The sequence below is a fragment of the Chiloscyllium plagiosum genome, unplaced genomic scaffold (genome assembly GCF_037043375.1).
Source record: "Chiloscyllium plagiosum isolate Xiang-an unplaced genomic scaffold, Cpla_swu_hap1 HiC_scaffold_5, whole genome shotgun sequence".
NCBI lineage: Eukaryota > Metazoa > Chordata > Chondrichthyes > Orectolobiformes > Hemiscylliidae > Chiloscyllium > Chiloscyllium plagiosum.
The window spans coordinates 57,176,390-57,200,581 of NW_028270143.1; the positions used below are offsets into that span (position 1 = coordinate 57,176,390).

Genomic DNA, 24,192 nt, shown 5'->3' on the forward strand with positions numbered 1-24,192 from the left:
GCAGCAAGATATTCTCATTTCTGCACTCAAAATCTCTTACTATACAGGCCACCACAAAGTTTGCCTTCTTTACTGCCTGTTCGTGCCTGCTGAACCTGCTCACTTATCATTGAAAGTAAGTGCTCAGTAAGACACCAGGTCTCACTGAACATTCCCCTATCTCAATTTACGGCCATTCAAATAATAATCACCCAACTTTGTTCCAGCTGCAAATTTTGAGATATCAGATTTAGTTCCCTTATCTAAATTATTAAGATTTGTTATGAATGCTTGGGGTCCTAATATGGATCATTACTGCATCCACTAGTCACTCCCTGCCGTATGTGTGGGCCTGGAACTTTATCCCTAGGCTCATTCTTAAAATGTTTTCTTGGAGAGATTATCTTCTAGTCCCATCTGAGGAGCCAAAAAAACGTGAAGTAAGCTACAAAACAAAAGCAGAGTGAGATGGGTAGATTGAGCAAGAGATCCTTCAGCGAAATATTTTACGTTCTTCACGCCTTCCTTCAATCTTCAGGAGGGTTGGAGAGTACTGTAGAACCTTCGGTTTTCTCAAGAGTTCGGATTTGAGATTGACATTCAAAGTAACTGAAACGAAATGAACCTAATTTGACCAAAGCGTCACACACACCTTCCTCCCCAACCTTTCTCTTATGTTTGTCAGGTTTGCATTTCGATTCCAACCCTTAATATTTCGCTTACTTTTATCTTCTTTTATTTCAAATGTAGCATGTACTTGCTAATTAAGCAGCTCGTGTTTCATTGCGAACTGACAAAAAAAAAACGGTGAACTACATGCACAGCTTTCGGACACTTGGAATAATTTGTTACCACATTAGTGTTTGACCACTCGTGTGACTTGGGACATTGTTCCCTTAAAACGCAGGTTTGTTTGGAAATCGTGCGGGAGCTCGGGTAAATAAAGCCTGCGATTTTTATATAAGGAGGAAAATAGCTCAATTAATTTTCTCCAACAGGGCTGAGTTTGCCTGTGGTTGTGGGTCCATTCCGAGTGTGAGGTGTTTACAGGTCGTAAAGAGATGGAGTAGACGGAGAAGGAGATTTCCCCCTGGACCGTGTACGTCTCTCTCTCTCTCTGCCGCAGCTGCTTGTTGCTGGAGCTCGGAATTCAGTTCGGGAGTTACATTATTTCGGGTCAGCGGCGTTCATCCTTTTTTAAATGTGAGGCTCCAGCGGCCACATCCTGAGCCGGATCGGCCAGGCAGCGCGTCCCCACGTCGGCAGCTCCGAGCTTTGCCCGCCAAAGTCCCTTCAAATCAGGCGACTCTTCAGGTATGGAAAACACTCTTGGGTTTTCCTCAATTATAGTGACCCGTCCGACACACAGTTTTTCTTTTAAAAAAAACACAAAATGACTGACTATCACGCAGGTAACTAGTTCTGACTTTTATTAGTTTGTTGCCAGAGACTTAAAATCAGCGGATTGTTTGAAAACCATTATTGATAAATATATGCAAGAGCGCATTGCTGTTTATTTTATTTAAAGTTTGCGGTCGCTGTGTGTTTTGACTGTGTCTGGCTGGATTGTGTGTTAGCAACATCAGCAGCAACAGCTGCATTACACGCGATCCCAGGCTTCGCAGAGCTTATCCTCTGCAAACAGGGTACGTCAAATAAAAAAAAGGAATAAAAACAATAACAAGATATGGTCAGGATACAGTCGGCGTTGCCGGTCTGGATGTTGCTGCAGCTCCTCAGTAGCTCGCTGGCGGCAGTGAACCGCGCGCCTCGCCAGCTGCTCGCCTCGATACAGTAAGATGCCACCAGGCGCTGTATTCTCCGACCGGAATCTCCCCTCTGTACCAGCGCATTCTGACCGTCAGTAAATAGGCCACCACATTTTATGGGTGCTCCAATTATTGGGGCATGACATACTGTTTTAGGTTCTGCTTTCGCCCTGATGTGTGGTAGCCTGAAAAGTATTAGCGACGTCGTGCAATTTGTGCCGCTCTCGAAGCAGCGTTGAGTGGAGGGGGTGAACAGGTTGGTTTTCTCATCTCACGACAATGCCCTGCTTGTGTGGCATTGCCTTGCTATACTCTCCTTGTGAAGCTTCAGATGGTCTTTAGTGACAGAAGTTGACAGACTCACTGAAAGTAATTGATACAAGGGAACTATCACCTCCGTATTGCTCGGAAAATGAAGTTTGTTCATAAATAAAAGGTCAAATTCAACTTTGAAACTTCGCCCCTCACCTGACAATCGTTAACCTCACGCTGACTTTGTCAGATTCCCCACTTTAAAGTCACTAAAGATATAGCCCATCAATTCATAGATCTGATCACAAATACAGATGCTAAACTGATTACCAATTCCTTTGAAGTCTTGTTTAAATCACAAAGCATCTATGTGGTAAAGAAACAGCGTTAATTTATCGGGGTGTTTCCCTGGAAATAGTGAAAAACAGCTATCCAGCTGAGAAGAAATTTGTCTATTTTATCAAAGGCCAATTTATAACTGTTGCAGTGATTTATCTCAATTTGCTAATTTAATATTAAATCTTATACTTATTGAAACAAACAGGGAAAGTGTCACATATGAAGTAGCCATTTTGAACAGAAGTCCTGTTCAAGATGCATTATCAGATGACGAAGCTCCTTTAAAGCTGCCATACCAACGCTGTGAATAACTGTGCTCTTTTTGTCCTAGTGGGAGAAGTTGTGGCTGTGAGGAATGCCCTTAACAAATCCCTGTCATGGCCCCTGGGATTATCTACTCACCTGCGTTCACCTGGTGCCTGCTTTTCATCACTCTCTGCTGTCCCTGTTCTATGTCCCAGCCCCAAAAAGACACCACTGAAGGCCCTGAGCCACTGCCCACAATCACTGGTGCTGCACCGACCTCTGAATATTCATACCCTGATTACAGGGGTAAAGGCTGCATGGATGAGAATGGTTTTGTGTATGAAATTGGAGAGGAGTTCACACCGGGTCCTGCTGCCTGCCCGTGTGTCTGCACTGAAGATGGTCCAGTGTGTGTCAAACCTGAGTGCCCTAGTTTGCATCCTCGTTGTATTCGAGTGGACACCAGCCGTTGTTGCCCTGAATGCAAGGAAATGAAAAATTACTGTGAATTTCGGGAAAAGAAATATAAACAATTGGAGGAATTTGTGGTAAGAAAATGCTCTTACTTTCACATGGTATTTTGAACTTTGTACATTTAATCATAAAATGCTTTTCCTGTAATATTCTATTTTTGTTCCTCTTCACTTCTGCATTTAAAATTATATAATCTTAAATTCTCTTTTCTGTAAGGGATGTCTCAAACTGTGGTCAGGGTTTTGGCCAGTCTTGTACAAGTAGCCATTAGTCATGTGTGAACGTTGACCATGAGTGCTTGAGGGCTAATCAATGAAGGAGTATGTTGTAGTTGACTCAATCTTTTTTCAGTCAACATCCCAAAATGTGCTATCCGGGGATGTCAAGTGGTAATGATGAATCCTGAGCGCATTTTGTTTTATTTGACAGAAGCAAAAATGACTTTTGCTTTGTGTCTATTATTGCACTATTTTAGAACATTACTGTATATGAATATACATAAAGATAGTCCATAGAATCAAATTAACCAATAATGATAGTCAGTTTACCACCTAAAATAGCAACAGAAAATATGCATAATTAATTGAAATTTTGGTCAGTATAAATGGTTTAGTTTCTGTATTTTATAAGCATGCATACATGTTTGAATAAAGCATTCTTTTACTGTAATCACAACTTGAATTTTAATATTTTATTGTGATACTATCTGTACATGTTACCAAAAGGAATCATATTGTGCCCTCTGTTTGATTTGCTAATCCGCCTGTTATGCTCGGATTTTTTTTCTGGTTCATGATGGGAGCAGTCAACAAATGTATATTAGCATATGATTCCAAACAGCAACTCATCCAAGATTTTTAAAACCGTTTCATGGGATATGCCTATTGCTCACAAAGGAAGTCTTTGTTTCCCATCTCTTAATGCTCATGAACTGAGTGCCTTGCTTGATTATTTCAGAGGATAGTTGAATCATCCACATTCAATGGATCTGGAGTCACATAATGGCTATACCAGGAAAAGATGACACATTCATTCCCTAAAGGACATCAGTGAACCACATGGATCTTTATGACAAGCAGTAATACTTTCATAGCATTGCTAACACTAAGTTCCAATAGTTACTGTGGTGTTATTTCAAACTATGTTTGAGCTTGAAATTCTGAATTACTAAGCTGATACTATTACAACTACTTCACCATTGCCCTCAGGAGGTGTACAAGCAGGCAAAAATAATTTTAGGTGCCAAATACTCTGTATCACTTAATTTATCAATTGTTAAGTGCCATAGTGGATGTGAGATATGAATGGTTGGTAGTTTAAAATTTTATACTTTTATTGTCCCCTCTTGGATTTCTTTTGAATATTTCATAGAGTGAAAATTGTAGAAGTGTTAAGACACGGAAGGAGGCCATTTGGTCCATTGTACCTGCACTGGCTCTTCAAATGAGTATCATTACCTTCTACTAATTTCCTGCTTTCTCCCTGTACCCTTGCACACTATTTTGATCAACATGTTCATTCATTATGTTCTTGGATGCCACAATTGAATTTGACTTCACCACAATTCCAGGCAGTGCCAAATCCTAATGACCTGGTTTGTGAAAAGTGTTTTTTCTCATCACATTTGCTATTTTCCAAATCACGTTGAATCTTTGCCTTTTGGTTTTTTGATCTTTTTACAAAAGGGAACAATTTCTCCCTATCTACCATAGCAACCCTGCTCATGATTCTGAAAACCTCTATCAAATCTCCTCTTATCTTTCTCTACAAGGAGAACGGCCCCAACATCTAACCTCCTAACAAAGCTTGCTAATCCTTGGAAACATTTTTCAAATTCACTTCTGCACTCTCTTCAATGCATTCACATCTTTCCTCTTTTGAAGCAACCAGGACTGTATATAATACTCCAATTGAGGTCAAAGAAATGTCTTATACAAGTTCAACATCACCTCCTTGCTCTTGTACAAATGTCACTGTTTATAAAGCCGAAGATATTTTATGTTTTGTTAATTGTTCTCTGCTCTGTCACCTCCAGTGATCTGTCCACATATACAGTTGGGTCTCTTTGCTCCAGCACCCTGTTTGGATATGTAACCCCTATTTGGTTTTGTCTGGCAATGTTCTTCCTACCAAAATGCATCACTTCACACGTCTCTTCATTGAGCCCAATCTAGCACCCATCAGCTACTCCGCAATCTGACTGTTCTTTTAGAGTTCTACACTTTCCTCATCACTGTTTACAATTCTTCCAAGCTTTATATCATTTGCAAACTTTGAAATTGTCACTTGCACACCAAGATCTAGATCATTAATGTATGTGAGGAAAAGTAAGGGTCCCAACATCAACTCCTGGAGGAGTCCACCAAAAACCTTCCTGCAGCTTGAAAAATACCTATTCACCATTACTCTATTTCCTTTCACTAAGCCAATTTCATATCCACATTACTACTGTGTCTTTTGTTCCATGACCCATAATTATTCTCACATGTCTGGTGTGACATTGTATCAAATGCCTTATGGAATTCCACATACATATCAACAGAGTTACTGACAACAAGGCTTTCTGTTACCTCAAAAGCTCCAAGTTAGACAGACATGATTTCCATGAAATCCATGTTACTGTTCCTAATTAACCCACATTTTTCTATGTGGGTTAATAATTACCATGCTGTTAACTAAGTAATGCATTTATAATCTACTTTCTTTCAGTGAAGTGCTTCATTAGTGTACATGCAGCATACATTGCTTCATCAGTCAGCATGAGTACAGAATAATCCCTGTTACAAAAGCTCATTAGGTCAATATATTGCACTGTTTAAAACTTGAAGATATCTAAGTTCGAAGATATCTTCACAGGTTTTCCAATTATCTAATTCCAGTTCAACAGCAACAGGTTACATTTACATAATAATAACTAGAGACAAGACTAGATGAATAGATTTGATACGTGAATGTGACATTGAAGACTTTTGTTTTGAAGAGGCCCCCAAAATAGAGGCTGATATCTTGACAGGCCCTACTTGATAGATGAACATCTATGGATGTTCTATCCGGAATAATTGTTCTCGATGTTTCCTCACCACAGAAGTTAAACTGATAAATATTAATTGCTGGGCTTATCTTTACAAGGCCGTAATGCAATTTTAGACCATAAGACATATGAGCAGCAATTAGGCCATTCGGCCCAACAAGTCTGCTCTGCCATTCAATCATGGCTGGTAGGTTTCTTAATCCCATTTTCCCACTTTCTCCCTGCAGCCTTTGATCTTGCCTTCTGGGATCCCCCAAGTTTAGGGAAGACTGAAAACCTGTGGGCAGTGCCCCTGCAATCTCAATTCTCTACTTAGGGTTTGAACTTCCAAATCTAAATTCCTCCTTATTAACAAGGGTTCAAAATCACGAGTAGTTAGTACTTAAAATATTTTTTTTTAAGTAACATCATTTGCTGTCACTGAGAAACTTCATACTAATGGCTATTGACTTTGTTCATCACAAATAAGTTAACTGTTTTGTAAAAGATCTGATTTCATGTGGCATCTGCATCAATTTTGAGTGGTTGTTGGCCTGCGCTTTATGCATAACCATATCAAAGAGCTTGGTGTCAAGAAGCATATGCCTGGCATAAAACGCCTGCATTGTACAATAGAGTAGAATTGACTGTGAATTATGTGGTCAATGAACATCTTCCTGCTGTGGCCACAGCTAGAAACAGCTTAAAGTTAGTGTCCATAGATGTTCATCTATCAAGTAGGGCCTGTCAAGATATCAGCCTCTATTTTGGGGGCCTCTTCAAAACAAAAGTCTTCAATGTCACATTCACGTATCAAATCTATTCATCTAGTCTTGTCTCTAGTTATTATTATGTAAATGTAACCTGTTGCTGTTGAACTGGAATTAGATAATTGGAAAACCTGTGAAGATATCTTCGAACTTAGATATCTTCAAGTTTTAAACAGTGCAATATATTGACCTAATGAGCTTTTGTAACAGGGATTATTCTGTACTCATGCTGACTGATGAAGCAATGTATGCTGCATGTACACTAATGAAGCACTTCACTGAAAGAAAGTAGATTATAAATGCATTACTTAGTTAACAGCATGGTAATAGATGTAGCTTACATTCATCCAAAATACATTATGCACAAGTTTCCTGAATCATCTTTTGTCCTGGTTTGAAGCTCATTGCCAAGGTTCGGGTCAGATTTGTTGTAGAAATGGAAAACCGTGAATGTAATTGCCTGATTTTGCTGTGGATGGTAATGGCATTTAGCTTCAAGTCTGGCACATCTCTTAATTAAAACCTTTCACCTGAGGACCTGAGTTAATCAGCTGTTGATGACTAAAGTTGGTCAGTAACAGATCAGATACCTCAATGTGGAGATTCTTCTACTATGCTGTAAGCCATTTCCATCAAATGGTTGAAGAAATTTTAACCACAACTTCCATACTTAAATAAAATTGTAATCACATAATCAGGGCTTAAAGCTCAATGTTCCTGAATTCTCCACAAAGGTGCCCCAAGACTTAACTTGTGAAATGTTGCACTTTCATTCTCTCTGCTGTGTAAATAGTTAATGCCTCTGTGGAAAATATAGCTATATTTGGTAAGCATAAAATTAACTAACAAACCATCTTCTGCAGTTTGATTTGAAGGTTGATAAAGATATAGGTTTATGAATGCATCTGTTACCAACTGACCATTAAAAATGTATGATTGTATGTCTGTATCCTTAAACACTGATGTACCCAAGTGTATTCAATTTTAATGGTTATGAGAGTTTATAATTGTCTGAAGTCTTGACTAAATTATATCCACAGAGCCTTCATTTTATTTGCTGCCGTTGAGGGTTTTACAATTCGTTTTATTGCCTTTCTTCAGGCATATGTTTAAATTTTTTGACTAATAGTAGTCTGAGAACCACCAACCAGAAAGCAAAGTGGAGATTTAGTACATTCAACAGTTTAGCACTTGGGTTTCATGCTGCAATTAGAAATGTTTGTCAATTTTCTGCTTATAATCAAAACAGGACCGTACTGAGAGTAAAACATCTATTGTGCAATTTGTTCGTGTGATCAATAATACTAATTACTCTTGTGTAATAATAAGAGAAAATAAGTGGCTGGCTTGGGGTTTGCTGACAGTTTTTCAAAAATAGTTAATTGTTCATGAAAAAGTTTGTAATGTTCAATAGCAATTATTTTTTATGCTATATGTTTGCTTACTAGGAGAAAGACTTGCATTTGCACATTATGAAATAACTTAAAACTGGTGTGAGTATTTCTAAGCTTTAAAGTATGATCTTTAGTGTAATCATGTCTAGTTTTTCTTTCTCTTTTTGTTAAAGAGTTCATTCAGAATAAGTTTGAGTTATTGGTGTGGCCCCTTCTGGAGTACTGTGTGCAGTTCCAGTTGCTCTGCTGTAAAATGGTATTACTCAATTGGAAAGGATTCAGCAAAGATTTACCAGGGTGTTGCCAGGAATGGAGGATTTGAGTTATAAAAATAGGCTGGATAGGCTGGGACATCTTTCACTGGAGCATAGGAAGTTGAGGGGTGACCTGATAGAGGTTTATAAAATCATGAGGGGCATGGATAAGGTGAATAGGAATGGCCTTCTCCCTAGAGTTGGGGAGTTCAAAACTAGGGGGCATATTTTTAAGGTGAGAAGAGAAAATTTTAAAAAGTGCATGAGGGGCAACGTTTTTACACAGTGAGTAGGTTATTTTTGGCATGCACTGCCAGAGGAAGTAGTGGATGCAGGTTCAGTTACAACATTTAAAAGACATTTGGATAAGTACTTGAATAGGAAAGGTTTGAAGGGTTATGGGTCAAATGCAGGCAAGTGAGAACACGATTGGCATGGACTTGTTCGATCAAAGGGTCTGTTTGCACGCTGTATGACTCTATGACTATGACTCTGAGTACTGGGATAAAAAAGTGGGCCAGAGTGAACACGTGTGTGTTTGCAACTTTACAATTGTAGTATACAGGTTGAGGAGCTGGAGTCTGAGTTGCAGATATTGTGCTGTGTCAGGGAAGGGGACATTATATGGTCAGTTTGCCTCCTGAGATGGTCACACCCATTGGATTAGGTTATTTAAGTTCTGTGCGTGAGAAGGGATGAGAGGCAGTGATTGCAGGTGAGGCAGATATAGAAATCCAGGGGGTAATGTTGAAGGCTTCACTTGAACCATGCTGGAACCATTGTCCTGGTGAATCAAATAGCTAGGACAGTAGGGAAGTCTTTAAACTAAAAAGAGTAGGGATGCACATGTTTACAAAGCAAAAGGATTTGGCAGAATCATACGACAGATGTTTAGGTAATGGCACCCAGACTGGGACAGCATGTATAAATTTTTTTTAAAAAGCACCAAATAGGGTTAAAGGCAAAAATGTTAAGCTGAAATTAATGCCTCTCTACTAAAATGTGTTGTATTTGGAATAAAATAAATGAATTAACTACACATACTGCAGAAATGGAGTTAATGGAAATGATCTTAAGATTGTTACCGTGGTATAGTTACATGAAGATCAAAACTGGAACAAAATATACAGGGATATGGACTTTGCAAAAGAACAAGCAGGAGGCTGGAAGACCACAGCAAGCCAGGCAGCATCAGGAGGTGGAGAAGTTGACATTTTGGGTGTAACCCTTCTTCAGGACTGGGCTTCAAGCTGGGAAGGAAAAGGTTGTGGTAGCTTTGTTAGTATGATGTTGAGTAAATACAATAACAAAGCGATAATTCTTGGAGCTATCTCTGATTGATTGTATTGAAATACATGAAATACTCTTCACTTGGTTTTCTTTGAAGGCCTTTTCTTAATGGAGCTAGTTTAGCCTCATATTTAACACATAACTTCATTTCTAATAAATAAATTATTCTCCAGTTTACTGAAGAAACCTGGTGAAAGTCTCTTGTTCCAGCTAACAATAATACAGAGAAAATAAATTGACCGTTTTGTGATTAAATAAGACATTTCCACTTTTGGTACAGCTTATTGTGCTGTGAGACTTTGTTACAGTGCATCTTTCCTGCTAGTGTTGCACCAACCAGATAATCTGTTTGCTTGTGGTGCCTTTTGAGGGATAAGTTGAGATCAGAATACCATGGATACTTACCTCTGCTCTGCTTTGAAATACTGTCAGGGGATCCTGTATATTCACTCATGAAAACAGTTGTGGCATTTTGTTTTAATCTCATTCAAAAGATAGCACCTGTCACAATGCTGCATTCCCTGGGTGCTGCATTGGAGGGTCAGCTTAGATTTTTATACTCAGATCTTGGAGTTCAACTTGAACTTGGAAACTTGTGACACAGCAATGAGGGTGCTACCATTGCATTCATCCAAAAGTCTCTTCAGACAGCAGCTTTCAAGTGACCACAACCATCTTGAAGGATAGCAGATACATGGGCACACCACCACCTGCAAATCCCCCTCCAAGCCACTCATCACCTGGGCTTGGAAATCTATTACAGAGTCACAATCCTGGAACTTGATCCCATGCGGTATTGTCGACATACCTACACCAAATGGATTCCAAAAGTTCAAGAAGGCAACTCCATTCCACCTTCACAAGGGAAACTAGGGATGGGCAATAAAAACTGGCTCAGCCAGCAAGTGACAGCCATATCCTGTAGCTGAATAATTAAAACATGGCTGACACTTTTAATGATAAGATGAAGCTTGGAAATACAAGTAGGATCAGTAGACTAAAGATTGGCATAACTCAATACACTTAGCCTCAGTTACGAAACATTTGAACATTGTCTTTACTGTTCTGCTCCAAACAATTTCATTGTAATTGATGGAGACTGATTGTCTTTTTCTTTCAGGCTTGATGTATACCCTATCCTGGGAGGAATGGAAAGAACTTTTAATCACTCGATTAAATTTAAATCTCTTTTGTAATTTTGAAATCACATTTCAAACCTGATTTTATTCACAGCAATCAATATTTTGAAGACCTGGATAATGTCTCTTTTCAATTCTAGTTTTAATGAAAACAATTTCAGGTCTGCCAACCTTCCTTTCTGATTTAAAGCCATAATACTGAAATCAGTCTTGTCACTCTCCTCTGAAATTTACTAATGCATCACTGTCCTTGGGTGCTCGAGCTACACATCGGAGTCCAGTTGTGGTCTCATCAGTGATCAGTACCATGCTGAAGTAATTATTTTGACTTCCATTCCAGTTCTGTAAACGTATTTTCTAATATTTGTAATTTAAGTATTTCTATATTAATTAAAAACGTTCACTGAATGCTTGATAATGCAAATTTATTCTTCCCATATTTATTTTTTGCATTGAAAATTCAAATATGTTTATCAGATATGTACATCTATTTTCTTTTCCAATTGTATTGTTATGTACCAGGCCAAACCCCTCAAAACATTTCAAGAAAGTAGCCCAAATCTGACTTTGCTGTTTGATGTAAGCATGTGTACAGTGGATATTGCAGAAGAGAATCAACTGGTCAAACTACTCAGTTTTTAACAAAACAGAATTTATTTACAAGATTACTGAATGAAATACAAAAAAGAGAAACCAGCATACTGAATAACTTATCCTATCCGAAAACCCAACAGACTATCCCAATTTAATGATGCTGTTCCAAAATAAACTTGCAAAAATCCCCATAAACACCCCTTGGCACAAAAGGAAGAATCAAACAAGGAGTTTGCAATATGTCAGTTTGTTTTTTTTCTTTGGAGAAGAAATTAGCATTGTTTACACTTCCCTTTAGACTTCTGAAATGATGTTCTGTAGCATGAAAACTATATTGGAGAGGATGTTCACATATGCACAATGTTCCCTCTAAGTATCAATCATGTGCAATGCTGATTGGACAGCAGTAATACCACTTTAGAGTTCACTCATCCAGTAAATTCTCCTCCTTAACCTGTTATGCTTTTACGCAACAATGAGAAAGAATTCCCTCCCAGTGCCCCTTCAAAGAATCACCAACCACATAGCTTCTTGTTGGTGGTTTATGACTTAAGGGGTGTTCCTTTAATTCTACAAGTAGTGGTTTCAGTCTTTTCATTGTTGGTTAAATATGTTGCATGGAGTCTGGAAGGAATAAGAAATGTAATGCAGGGACGTGTGAATTGAGACATTTTGTTAGAAGGAACAAGAGGCAATATAAAATCAAGAATACAGTTCTGGACATGGTGGGGTAGCAAAGTGCTCTTGTCTTTTTTTAAAACAAATCATTGAAGATGGCAGAGCAAGTTGAGAAGTTGGCTAATAAGGCATATGTTCTCGTAGACGTAATAAAAAAGGGCATAAAGTACTAAAGCAAAGAAGTTATTATGAATCTTTGTAAAATACTATTTTGGGCTCCAGTAGAATATTGTAGGCAATTCTTGGCACCACAATTTACATACAAGTGTTTCAAGCTGTATAGGTTTCATTGAGTTCAAGGTTGAGTTGGCAGATGTGACTTACTCAGAGTTGTCACAAAATATTTAGTCCTCGTCAAGTTTTGCAAGCATTTTCACCTATTGAACATAAAAAATAGTCATGCTAAAATGAGGGTTAACAAATTATTTTCAAGTCATTTCCAGAAGGAGTTACTTCTTTTCACTGCATTATTAAATGTGTATGGAAATTTTAGTTGGATCTCTGTAGTACGTCATCTACTCCAGGCCTTTTCCATAATTTCATCAAAGTACTAATAAAATATGAATTTAAATCAATTTGTTACAGTGTGGCAACACAGAGTGAAAGAAAAAGCTCTATTTGCCAGGGATCTTGAACAACACAACTGTATTTAAACATGACATCAGTATCTGTAGTGACAGTGATGCATGGTGACCCTAATCTAGTTTCCAGGTTTGATTTCTTATCTCTATAGTCAGAAGTGACATCAGAAAGATTGAATTATTTTCTTCTTATTATTTTTTCTTCTTTCATTAAAAAGTTTTGAGTGATTTCAATTGTGAATATAAACCCTGACTTCATTCTGGAGTGGAAATCTGAGGTAAGTGCTAAGACCATGCAAGCTCAACAGCGTGACATTTGGGTAATTGTAAGAGAAATAATTTTAACTTAAGGTTTCCCCACATAAAGAAGCAACTGTTTACATTTTTGGTTTCTGTTTACATTTCATATCTCCAGCATCCGCAGTTCTTTGTTTTATTGTCCTTATAATTTGAGGATTGGAGTCAAGACCCTACAGGTGAATCCTGGGAACACTGAATACAATGATAATATCTAGGGTTAGACCATGGCTTAGAAAGTCCAATTGGTGGATCCTAAACATACACACAAACACACGTGCGCACAGCCATACCTTATGGAAACAATTATGGTATCTGTCATATATCTACAAGGAAAAGGAGAAAAAGGTCGGTCCCATGTCTGAGGTTCTCAAATACATGCTACAACATTGAAGTCTGTGAGGTGGGCAATGACCAATTCACACATCAATCCACCTTTAAGTGTTGTGCTGAATTGGGAGAGCAGATTTACATCTCATAACAATGGTACTGCAAGCATTGTCAATGAGCATGTTCAGGCATTGCAAAGCTACAGTGAAAGTTTATCATATTTTGCAGCACATCAGGGATAGTGAGGGTTAAAGGCACACAAGGTACAGGCTCATGTTGGGAAACAACTCAGTAATTCTCAACAGAGAATGGGTTCTCTCATGTGACTCATTTTTCTTTGGTCCAAGGATCATTCCAGCACAAAATGAGCACAAGTCATTGGAAGTGCTAAACATCACAGCTGCTTTGGTGCTAATGATGGTCTAGTGCAAGGTTTACACATGAACTTTAGCTTCACAGAGGACATTAGAATCACATTTGAAAGGAAAGACAATATTTTATTGAGTTGATATATCAGGATCAAATAGAAAAACTACTCAATCTACAAGAATGGGAGATACAACAGGTTGAATGTCAATTCATAAATGTAATATTAACAAGAATACAAAAAGGCTCAGTCATCCTGGAAGTTGGTGGCTTTAAAGTTCTCTCTGGCTTCTCTAGCTCAGTTCTCTATGCTGTATCTTTCTCACTTTGGTGGGAATCCCGGCCCATCTCAGGATCTTTACACTCATCTTGCTCCTCAGTGGTTTGCTCTCACCCCTGCATCTCCTCCTCAGGTAATACTTTTTCCCCTCCCACTCCCACTTTAGTGACTGTAATTGTGGAAGGCATAGCACATGAGAATGATGTGGGACACTCTGTCTGGTCTATTCTGCACAGTACTGCCTGACCAGTCTTGGCAGCAGAATATCATCTTCAGGTCACTTATGGTTTGATCAATAATGCAGTAATGGCTCTGGTCAAAGTCCAAGCAGCATAGTACCACTCCTCATTAGCAGTCTAAGGATCTCTTCGAGATGTCATCAGCTTGGTGTGGAGCAAGTATTCCATGTTGCCTGACAACCATCCTTGTATAGGCCAAAGGCTTTTAAATGAGGCTGGCACTTGAGAGTTGTCCAGGATGCATGAGGCATGGCAACTTCTTAGCTATCTAGCACAGACCCATAAAAGCTTGAACGCTGCAGTCCACCTGCTGTAGGTTAATCCAAGATCTCCTTCGGTAGGGAGTCCTAAGATTTTGACCCAGTTACACCAGCAGATATTGCAATATATTTCCAATTCAGAGTGGTGAGTAGCTTGGAAGGAGAATTCAGGTGGTGGGGTTCCCATATACCTCCTTCACTTTTCCTTTTAGATGGTAGTGGTCTTGTGTTTGGAAGATAATGTTAAAGTAGCTTTGGTGAATTTCTTTGGAGCATCTTGTAGATGGTACACACTGCTGCTATTCAGTGTCAGTGGTGGAGAGACGGAATGTTTGTGGGTATGGGCTGCTTTCTCCTGGAAGGTGTCAAGCTTCTTGAGTGTTGCTGGAACTGCACTTATCTCAGCAAGTGGAGAGTATTCCATGATAGCACTCCCACTCTTGACTTGTGCCTTGTAAATGACAGACAGGCTTTTGGGATTCAGAAAGTATTCCAGGCCTCAACTTGCAGTTAAAGATAACTTTATATGAATCCTCCTGATAGCATGTTTCATGATGGAGTGGATATTATATTTAGTAGTATGTTTTGCATCCTGGTCCTTGGCTGATGTAGCATGCAAGCTCTTAAAACATTGACAAAACAGTCAGTACTTCATGAGATCCAGTCAGAATTGATTGATATGAACCATGTTGACATGCTGATTAAATGTGATTTGAAAGCAGGTGTGCATCAAGGAATCACTGGATTCTCAAAATCCGGAGTAGTTTCTTACATGAGCTCACATTCCAACCCTGAACTCTGCCCGATTTCAAAAAGACAGCTACTTACTCCTCCTGCTTGCAATTCTGCCTTGTTGATATCTTTAAAGGTGAATTGATATGTGAATTGATCATTGCCCACCTCACAAACTTCAATGTTGTAGCATGTATTTGAGAACCTCAGACATGGGACAGACCTTTCTCTCCTTGCCCTTGTAAATATATGACAGATACCATCATTGTTTCCATAAGGTGTGTGTTTGTGTGTGTTTAGGATCCACCAATTGGACTTTCTAAGCCGTGGTCCAACTCTAGATATTATCATTGTACTCAGTGTTCCCAAGGTTCACCTGTAGGATCTTGACTCCAATCCTCAAATTTATAAGGACAATAAAACAAAGAACTGCTGATGCTGGAGATATGAAATGTAAACAGAAACTCAGCATGTCTGGCAGCATCTGTTGAGAGAAAGCAGGGTTAACATCTTGAGACTGGTGACTTTTCATCAAATTATAGGTATGTGGTTCCCTGATGAATGAGTTGATTTCGAGTCATCGACTTTGCTAATTAAGAGAGAGGTTTGAGGTGCACAGCTGAAATGTATCACATTCTTTGTTGATTTGAAACAATCGATATCTTTCACTATGGAAAATATTGTTATGTTCTGTTTGAACCACAAGACTACAACAGATGTTAGAAATGAATAAAAACAATGACTGCAGATGCTGGAAACCAGATTCTGGATTAGTGGTGCTGGAAGAGCACAGCAGTTCAGGCAGCATCCGAGGAGCAGTAAAATCGACGTTTCGGGCAATTTTGCCCGAAACGTCGATTTTACTGCTCCTCGGATGCTGCCTGAACTGCTGTGCTCTTCCAGCACCACCAATCCAGATGTTAGAAATGTGCAACCTAATATCCACTCAGAAAAATGCCAATTATATGTAATAATTGTCGACTCATGCCACTCATGTGTACTAAGAAGGCTTTTTCCCTCTTGCTCCCGCTACTCCCAGGTGCAGGCCTGGTATCTGTCACTGAGGTGGAGGGACATTCTGATTGGTGAGCCTTGTTGACTCTGAAGATATAAGTAGGCATCCTCGAGGCCAAGAAATGCTTTATTTTGAGTTTGGATGGTTTGGGGCAAGAAACTTTCATGAGTCATGGAGATGAGTTTTACTTCTGAAAGTAAGGATTTATAGTTAAAGACAAAAGCTGTGACTGTAAGATTAAGTATTAGAGTGAAGAATGGATTTAAATTTTAATCAAGGACCCAAAGATTTCAAGAAAAATGCTTCATGAAAATTATTTTCTAACTTCATGATCATTTTCAACATTTTAACTCTAAACCTAAATGGTATTCTGTACTGATCTGTTGAAAGTTGCATCAGTTTTTTAAAACAATAGCTTAAAATTCTAAAGCATAAGCAATTAAAAATTTCCAAATGGTGAGCCGTAAGTAGTGCTCTGTGGCTGGATCTAATTGTGCCTAGTCATGTTGTACATATTGTTCTGCAGTTATTGTTTTGGAAAAGAAAGGAAGTGAATGTTAAATAAATATATTTTGTGGAAAACAAAAAATGCTTTACCCTTTTAAAACTTCAAACAATATTGTCAGAATCTGTAATGATGAATATCAAATTTATTTATTCTAGAGAATGTCATTGTTCCTATTTATTAATATTGAATTAATTTTAAAATATGTATAAGTAGAATATTCTAACATAATATGAAGCAAGCCAAACTAATCAGTAAAACAGATTGCAAGATTAAAGATTCTGCTAGCATCTACTGGTATCATGCAGAAGCATAGGAACATGTGAAATGATTGTACTTGCTTCTGACAGCTGAAGGATGAATGCTGTAAGTGCTCTCAGAACCTCTTTCCAAAACAACATAACCTCAATGTTCACTTGAATAAGCAACATTAGGGATTTAAGCTCTGGGTTGCTGATGGTATATTCTAGTTTCAGGCACTTTGTTCATTTCTTTCAAAAAGCCAGATAAATTCTTCAGAAGATTCCCTTTTCCTAAAATATCACGTTAGCAATGACATTGTAATGCCTTATGTTAATAATTGCAGAAAAGTTTGTGATCTCTGAATTGTGTAAAAAATACTTTTAAGCTCCCCACTGTGATAATGAATTAGGATGGTATTCACCACATTGACAATTTATAAAGTAAATCTCAAAGGATGAAGCACTTTTCATTTGAATGCTTGGCTCTTCTGTTACACATAAGTAGATAGTAAGCTTTTATTTTTGTTTCCTTTTCAGAAATTAATTGAAAGCAAGGGTCTTTATTGAATCTGTAATAAAGATTACTGTACATCCAAATTTAAGTCAGCTACTGTTTTACTCTTTTTTTTAATGTTATGTTGTCATACCTGTTTGTATCTTTTCTTTTCAAAACACTGAAAAAGGTTATTGTTACAATGCACTGCATGATCCAATGCTGACTGTTCATCAGGAACTTGGAAGTATGAGCAATGTGCTTATTAGAGGTTTTTAACCCAACCACAGTATTTAACATCCTGCTATCCTGTTAATCCTAACTTGTCAGAAGTGGCAGGCAGTTTAGAAACTACGCCTGACCATTGAAGCTTCACTGTTTAAAGGGCACTTGCAAGAATCTGAACAAAAACTTTCCACAAATTTCAAGAGGGAGTCAGTCACTGACAGGTGGAGTCTCAATGAAGGAAAGTTGCCTGATGACTCTCAGATGGATCCCAGGACTTCATGCTGTGGGCTGAAAAGCATCCTAGGGAGATTCCACTTCTGGTGGATTGGAAGAAGAAGCCTGCATCAAAGACTGAGGCAGAGGAGATGAGCAGTGGGAGAGTGGTCCTTCACTCCTGAGTTGGATGCTCCAAGAGGTTCAATTAATTTTTCAAGGCAGGAAAACTGAGTGACATTGGACATTCAAGTGCAAACATCTTTAAATGACTCCCCTAATCTTTTCTTGCACAGACCAAAACCCCTTGTGGGGTGACTGTTCCTGTTTGGAGGCAGCATGTGAGTTATCACCACTGACATTCTGATCTTATTGTCATTTTACCCATCTGTCACCATGATGCTGTCAACGAATTCAAATTTTCACACTCACATTTCTCTTTTTTCTCTCCTTGTAGGTGAAAAAAGTGCAGAACACCTGGGAAAAAGCAGAGGTGATTTTCCAGTCAACATTACCCTGATTACTTCAGAAGAGAGATACACTGGAAATAAGCTGAGTGTAGGCATTCATATCAATGGCAATGTCAAAGTGAGGGTCTCCCAGCTGTCTGTTACAGAATTAGATATCTCAAAACTACATGGCATGCAACACACACCCAAATTCACCTGATGCTAACAGGCAATGAACAATGATGATCTGCGCATTGGTGACTGAGAATGCACTCTTTGTTTCCGTTCTTCTTCATGACTTCCATCTTCCAGAAGAGCTGTAAATGCTTTTCAGGATTTGGTGTGGGGCAGGGTTGGAGACTTCTTAGACAATTGCACACTCTGAAGAAGCACCAACATATGATTCATATGCAGTCTCCACCAGCACAGGTATAGGTATCTCAGCCGGTGTTGATTTGTTTGAGAATGGCCTCCTACTGCCATGCCGTTTTGCCAATCACAGGGGATGTGGAGAATGGCACTCCAGCCAGACACCCAACTGAGCTAGTTAAGTGGCCTCATTCCATCATTGCTAACATTTTAGCAGCGTTAGGTGGGCCTTCCACTGCATAGGGAGACCGCTTCATGAATACTGGCCACCTCTCTACAGGTTCAGTAGGTGATCCACGGGCTTCCTTCTTAAGCATTATATGGAGAATGGAGGGGACACTAATGGTAATGGCCACACTATTGGCAACACCTCTTGCCCTCAGTAAACCACCTTCTCCAAAATGCTTTAGCAATGCTTACCCAGTGCTCTGGCACAGCTTATCTGGTTAGGATGGTGCCTGATTCCACAATGTCTTGTCTTCCAGATGCAATATCAGCAGTTGCCTTTACTCCTGGGGACATGTTTGAGACTGCTGGACTGGTAGCATTCTGATTGACTGGCAGTTCATAGTCTTTCAAAGGATGAAAATCCCATTAACAACTAGTTAGTTGCTGGGAGTCTAAAAATTGAGGCCAGACTCCCAAATTTAGTCAGAGCACTTGCTCCCACCGATTGCACCTGTGTCAGGACTGTCTCACCAGTAAAATTCCAGTCCTCAGATGAACAATGGCAGTAGTGGAGTGTTGCTGTCAGAAGGTGAAGGATTTGCCAAGTTCTGCTGAGACCTCGGGGCTCATTGATATAGAGGAGTACTCAGAACAGCAGCACAGAGTGTGTGAGCTTTGTCCAGCATTTCGAGAAGAACCGCACATGATTGTAAAGAGACTTCTGAGCCCATCTCTGCCATGGGTGTCATTGTATCTTTGACTTTACAATTAAGTCTACGTTCATAGGAAGTGCAGGTAACTACAAGGAGCATCAGACTGAGTGCATGTTGACCTGGTCCAATGGCTAGCACTGTCAGTCTCTCTGATACATAGGATGGATGATAACTTCATCGTCTCTTTTTATCACCTCAATGAAGTGCACCAAAGTGTTTTCCAGCTTTAGGCTGACATGACCAAAACTATTCCTGCACAAATACAGGTGGAGCAATCAATGTCGGGTCTAACAGGGGCCTCAGAGGAATTGACCACGGACAATATAGCACTTAGAGAAGGGAAATGAACAGCCATCTTCTAGTTCTGCTGAAGCTATAAGGGTAGAACGACAGAGGAGTACTAGGAATAGGAAGAGTAGAATTTATAGTTTTTAAAAATTCTTTTATGGTGTGTGGGTGTCATGGTCAAGGACAGCATTTGTTGCTCATTCCTAATTGCCCTGCTATGCCATTTCATAAACCAAATAATATTCAATTGCATTAGATTAGATTACTTACAGTGTGGAAACAGGCCCTTCGGCCCAACAAGTCCACACCGACCCTCCGAAGAGCAACCCACCCAGAACCATTCCCCTACATTTACCCCTTCACCTAACACTACGGGCAATTTAGCATGGCCAACTCACCTAACCTGCACATCTTTGTATTGTGGGAGGAAACTGGGGCACCCGGAGGAAACCCACGCAGACACAAGGAGAATGTGCAAGCTCCACACAGACAGTCGCCCGAGGTAGGAATGGAACGCGGGTCTCTGGCGCTGTGAGGCAGCAGTGCTAACCACTGTGCCACCGTGCTACCCCTCCTTATGAACCTGGGTCATTTGTAAACAAGACATGGTAAGGATGGCAGACAGCACTAATCTCCAAAAGGCATTAGTAACATGGTTGGTTTTTACAACAACTTATGATGGTTGTGACGATCACAATTACTGTAAAGAGGTTTATATTTCAGATTTATTGATTGAACATAAACATTACTAGTTGCCATGATGATGATCATGGTCGTGCACTCAGAGCATGTGCAGATCAACCGGCAGAGGTCTTCTCGGACATCTTCAACCTCTCCCTGCAGCAGACCATTGTCCCTGCCTATTTCAAGAGGGCCAGTCATCCCTGTACCTAAGAAGGCTCATGCAGCATGCCTCAATGACTACCACCCAATGGCCCTCACTTCAGTGGTCATGAAGTGCTTTGAAAGGCTGGTCATGGCAACTCCAGCCTCCCCACTTCTCTTGACCCACTCCAATTTGCCTATCGGACCAACAGATCTACGTTAGATGCCATATCACTTGCCCTTCTCTCCTCTCTAGAACATCTTGACACCAAGAACAGCTACATAACAATTCTACTCATTGACTACAATTCAGCCTTCAACACTATTATCCCCTCAAGAATGATTACTAAACTTAGTGATCTCGGATTAAGCCCCACTCTCTGCAACTGGATTCTCTGTTTCCTGACCCACAGGCCACAATCAGTGAAGATTGGGGACAATGTTTCATCATCACTAACACTCAACATTGGAACCCCACAAGAGTGCATACTCAGCCCTCTACTGTACTCACTGTATACACATGACTGCGTCACTAAATAACAGACTAATGCCATTTACAAGTTCGCTGATGACATCACTGTAGTCAGTTGAATCTCAGATGGCGACAAGACAGACTGGCTTTCAATGCCAGCAAAACCAAAGAACTCATTATTGACTTCCAGTGGGATGTTACTCATGTCCCCCTACACATTAACAGCATAGAGGTGGAACGAGTGGAGAATGTCAAGCTCCTGGGAGTGGTCATCCACAACAAACTTTCTTGGTCTTTTCATTTGGATGCACTGGTTACAAAGGCCCAACAACATCTCTTCTTCAGACAGCTGAGGGAATTTGACATGACAGCGAATACCCTTGCCAACTTTTATAGGTGCACCATCGAGAGCATCCTGTCTGGATGTGCCATTCAAGATCAGAGACGGTTACAGAGAGTGGTGAATTCAGCCCGGAAAATCACAAAGGCCAACCTCCCATCTATAGAATCCATCTACCAGGCCCGCTGTCGAGGCAAGGCCACCAGCATTCTTAAAGATCCATCCCACCCTGGCAATGTTTTTCTACAACTTCTACCATCGGGGAGAAAGTACAGAAGCCTGAACACACACACCAGCCAGTTTCATAACAGTTTCTACCCTCCCGTTGTTAGAATGCTGAATGGACTCACAAACTTTTAACATTCATCTGTACCTGTGTTTTTGTTTTTGCCGCTGTTTACCTATTATTTACTATCTATGCTACTTAACTATGTGATCTGCCTACATTGCTCACAAGACAAAGGTTTTCACTGTGCCTCGGATTACCTAAAAGGCAAAAGATTGGGGAATGGGGAGGTGTAATGATCCCTTGGTGTCCTTGTACACCAGTTGCTGAAAATAAATATGCTGGTGCATCAGGCAGCAAAGAGGGCAAAAGGTATATTGGCTTAAATAGCAAGAAGTTTTGATTATAGGATCAAGGATGTCTTGCTACAATTGTACAGGGCCCTGTTGAGATCATGTCTGGTGTATAGTGTTTTCATCTCCTTGTCTGAAGAAGGATGTTCTAGCCATGGAGGGAGTGCAATGTAAGGTTACCAAATTGATTCCTGGGATGGCAGGACTGATGTATGAAGAGAGACTGGGTCATTCAGGACTATATTCACAATAGTTTTATAAGAATGAGGGGGTATTGTGAAGAAACCTATGGCATTCAAAGAGGACAACACAGGGTAATCACAGAAAGGATGTCTGAAGAATACAGATCCAGGGACCATATGAGGAGTAACCACTTCACTCAGAGGGTGGTGAGTTTCTGGAATTCTCCACTGCAGAAAACAGTTAAGGCCAAATTATTGAATATTTTTGGGAAGGTGTTAGGTATAGGTCTCAGGGATCAAAGGTTATGGGGAGAAAGCGGGAACAGCTGTTGCAGGTTCCGGGATTCAGATGTTTCAGTAAGAACAGAGAGGATGGTAAAAGAGGGGGAAGTGTGGCATTGTTGATCAGGGACAATATTACAGTTGTAGAAAGGATGTTTGGGGACTCGTTAACTGAGGTAGTATGGGCTGAGGTTAGAAACAGAAAAGGAGAAGTCACCATGCTGCGAGTTTTCTATAGGCCTCCAAATAGTCCCAGAGATGTAGAGAAAAGGATAGCAAAGATGATTCTCGATAGGAGTGAGAGAGGCAGGGTAGTTGTCATGGGGGACTTCAACTATCCAAATATTGACTGGGATCACGAGTGCTATAGATGGGTCAGTTTTTGTCCAGTGTGTGCAGGACGGCTTCCTGACACAGTATATAGACAGGCCTACAAGGGGTGAAGCCACTTTAGATTTAGTACTGGGTAACGAGCCTGGCCAGGTGTTAGATTTGGAAGTAGGTGAGCACTTTGGAGATAGCGATCACAATTCTGTCAGGTTTACTTTAGTATTGGAAAGGGATAGGTGTACCCCACCGAGCAAGAGTTACAGCTGGGGGAAGGGAAATTACAATGCAATTAGGAAAGATTTAGGAAGCGTAGAATGGGGAAGGAAACTGCAGGGCATGAGCACATTAAAAATGTGGAGCTTATTCAAGGAAAAGTTCCTGTGTCCTAGATAAGTATGTACCTGTCAGGCAGGGAGGAAGATATAGAACGTGTGAGCCGTGGTTTACTAAGGAAGTGGAATCCCTGATCAAGAAGAAGGAGAAGGCTTATGTTAGGACAAAATGTGAAAACTCAGTTACAGCGCTTGAAGGTTACAAGGAAGTCAGGAAAGACCTAAAAAGAGAGCTCAGAAGAGCCAAGAGGAGACATGAGAAGTTGTTGGCGGATAGGATCAGGGTTAACCCTAAGGCTTTCCATAGGTATGTCAGGAATAAAAGAATGACGAGAGTTAAATTAGGGCCAATCAAAGATAATAGTGGGAAGTTGTGTGTGGAGTCAGAGGAGATAGAGGAAGCACTAAATAAATATTTTTCGACAGTGTTCACTATAGAAAATGAAAATGTTGGCGAGGAAGATACAGAGATACTTGCATCTAGACTAGAAGAGATTGAGGTTCACAAGGAAGAGGTATTAGAAATACTGCAGAGTGTGAAAATAGACAAGTCCCCAGGGCCGGATCTATCCTAGGATTCTCTGGGAAGCAAGGGAAGAGATTGCCGAGCCTTTGGCATTGATCTTCAAATCATCATTGTCTACAGGAATAGTGCCTGAGGACTGGAGGATAGCAAATGTGGTTCCCTTGTTCAAAATGGGTAGTAGAGACAACCCTGGTAATTACAGACCAGTGAGTCTCACTTCAGTTGTTGGTAAAGTGTTGGAAAAGGTTATAAGAGATAAGATTTATAACCATCTAGAAAAGAATAAGCTGATCAGGGACAGTCAGCACGGTTTTGTGAAGGGTAGGTCATGCCTAACGAATCTTATTGACTTTTTTGACAAAGTGACC

At 39.9% G+C, this 24,192-nt stretch overlaps 1 protein-coding gene across 3 annotated transcripts in view; it reads left to right on the top strand.

The window, feature by feature from the left end:
* Window positions 1-781: 781 nt before the first annotated feature.
* The window catches only part of vwc2 (von Willebrand factor C domain containing 2), a 154,469-nt gene continuing 131,058 nt past the window's right edge, over window positions 782-24,192 (top strand). The window contains exons 1-2 of one of the 3 annotated variants that reach the window (XM_043690097.2): window positions 782-1,391; window positions 2,671-3,133. In XM_043690097.2, coding sequence (XP_043546032.1) covers window positions 2,717-3,133 — 417 coding nt within the window. In that variant the 5' untranslated portion in view covers window positions 782-1,391; window positions 2,671-2,716. Of the gene's footprint in view, window positions 1,392-1,467; window positions 2,005-2,670; window positions 3,134-24,192 lie in introns of those variants that run through there. The other 2 variants (XM_043690094.2, XM_043690096.2) reach the window with 2 other exon arrangements.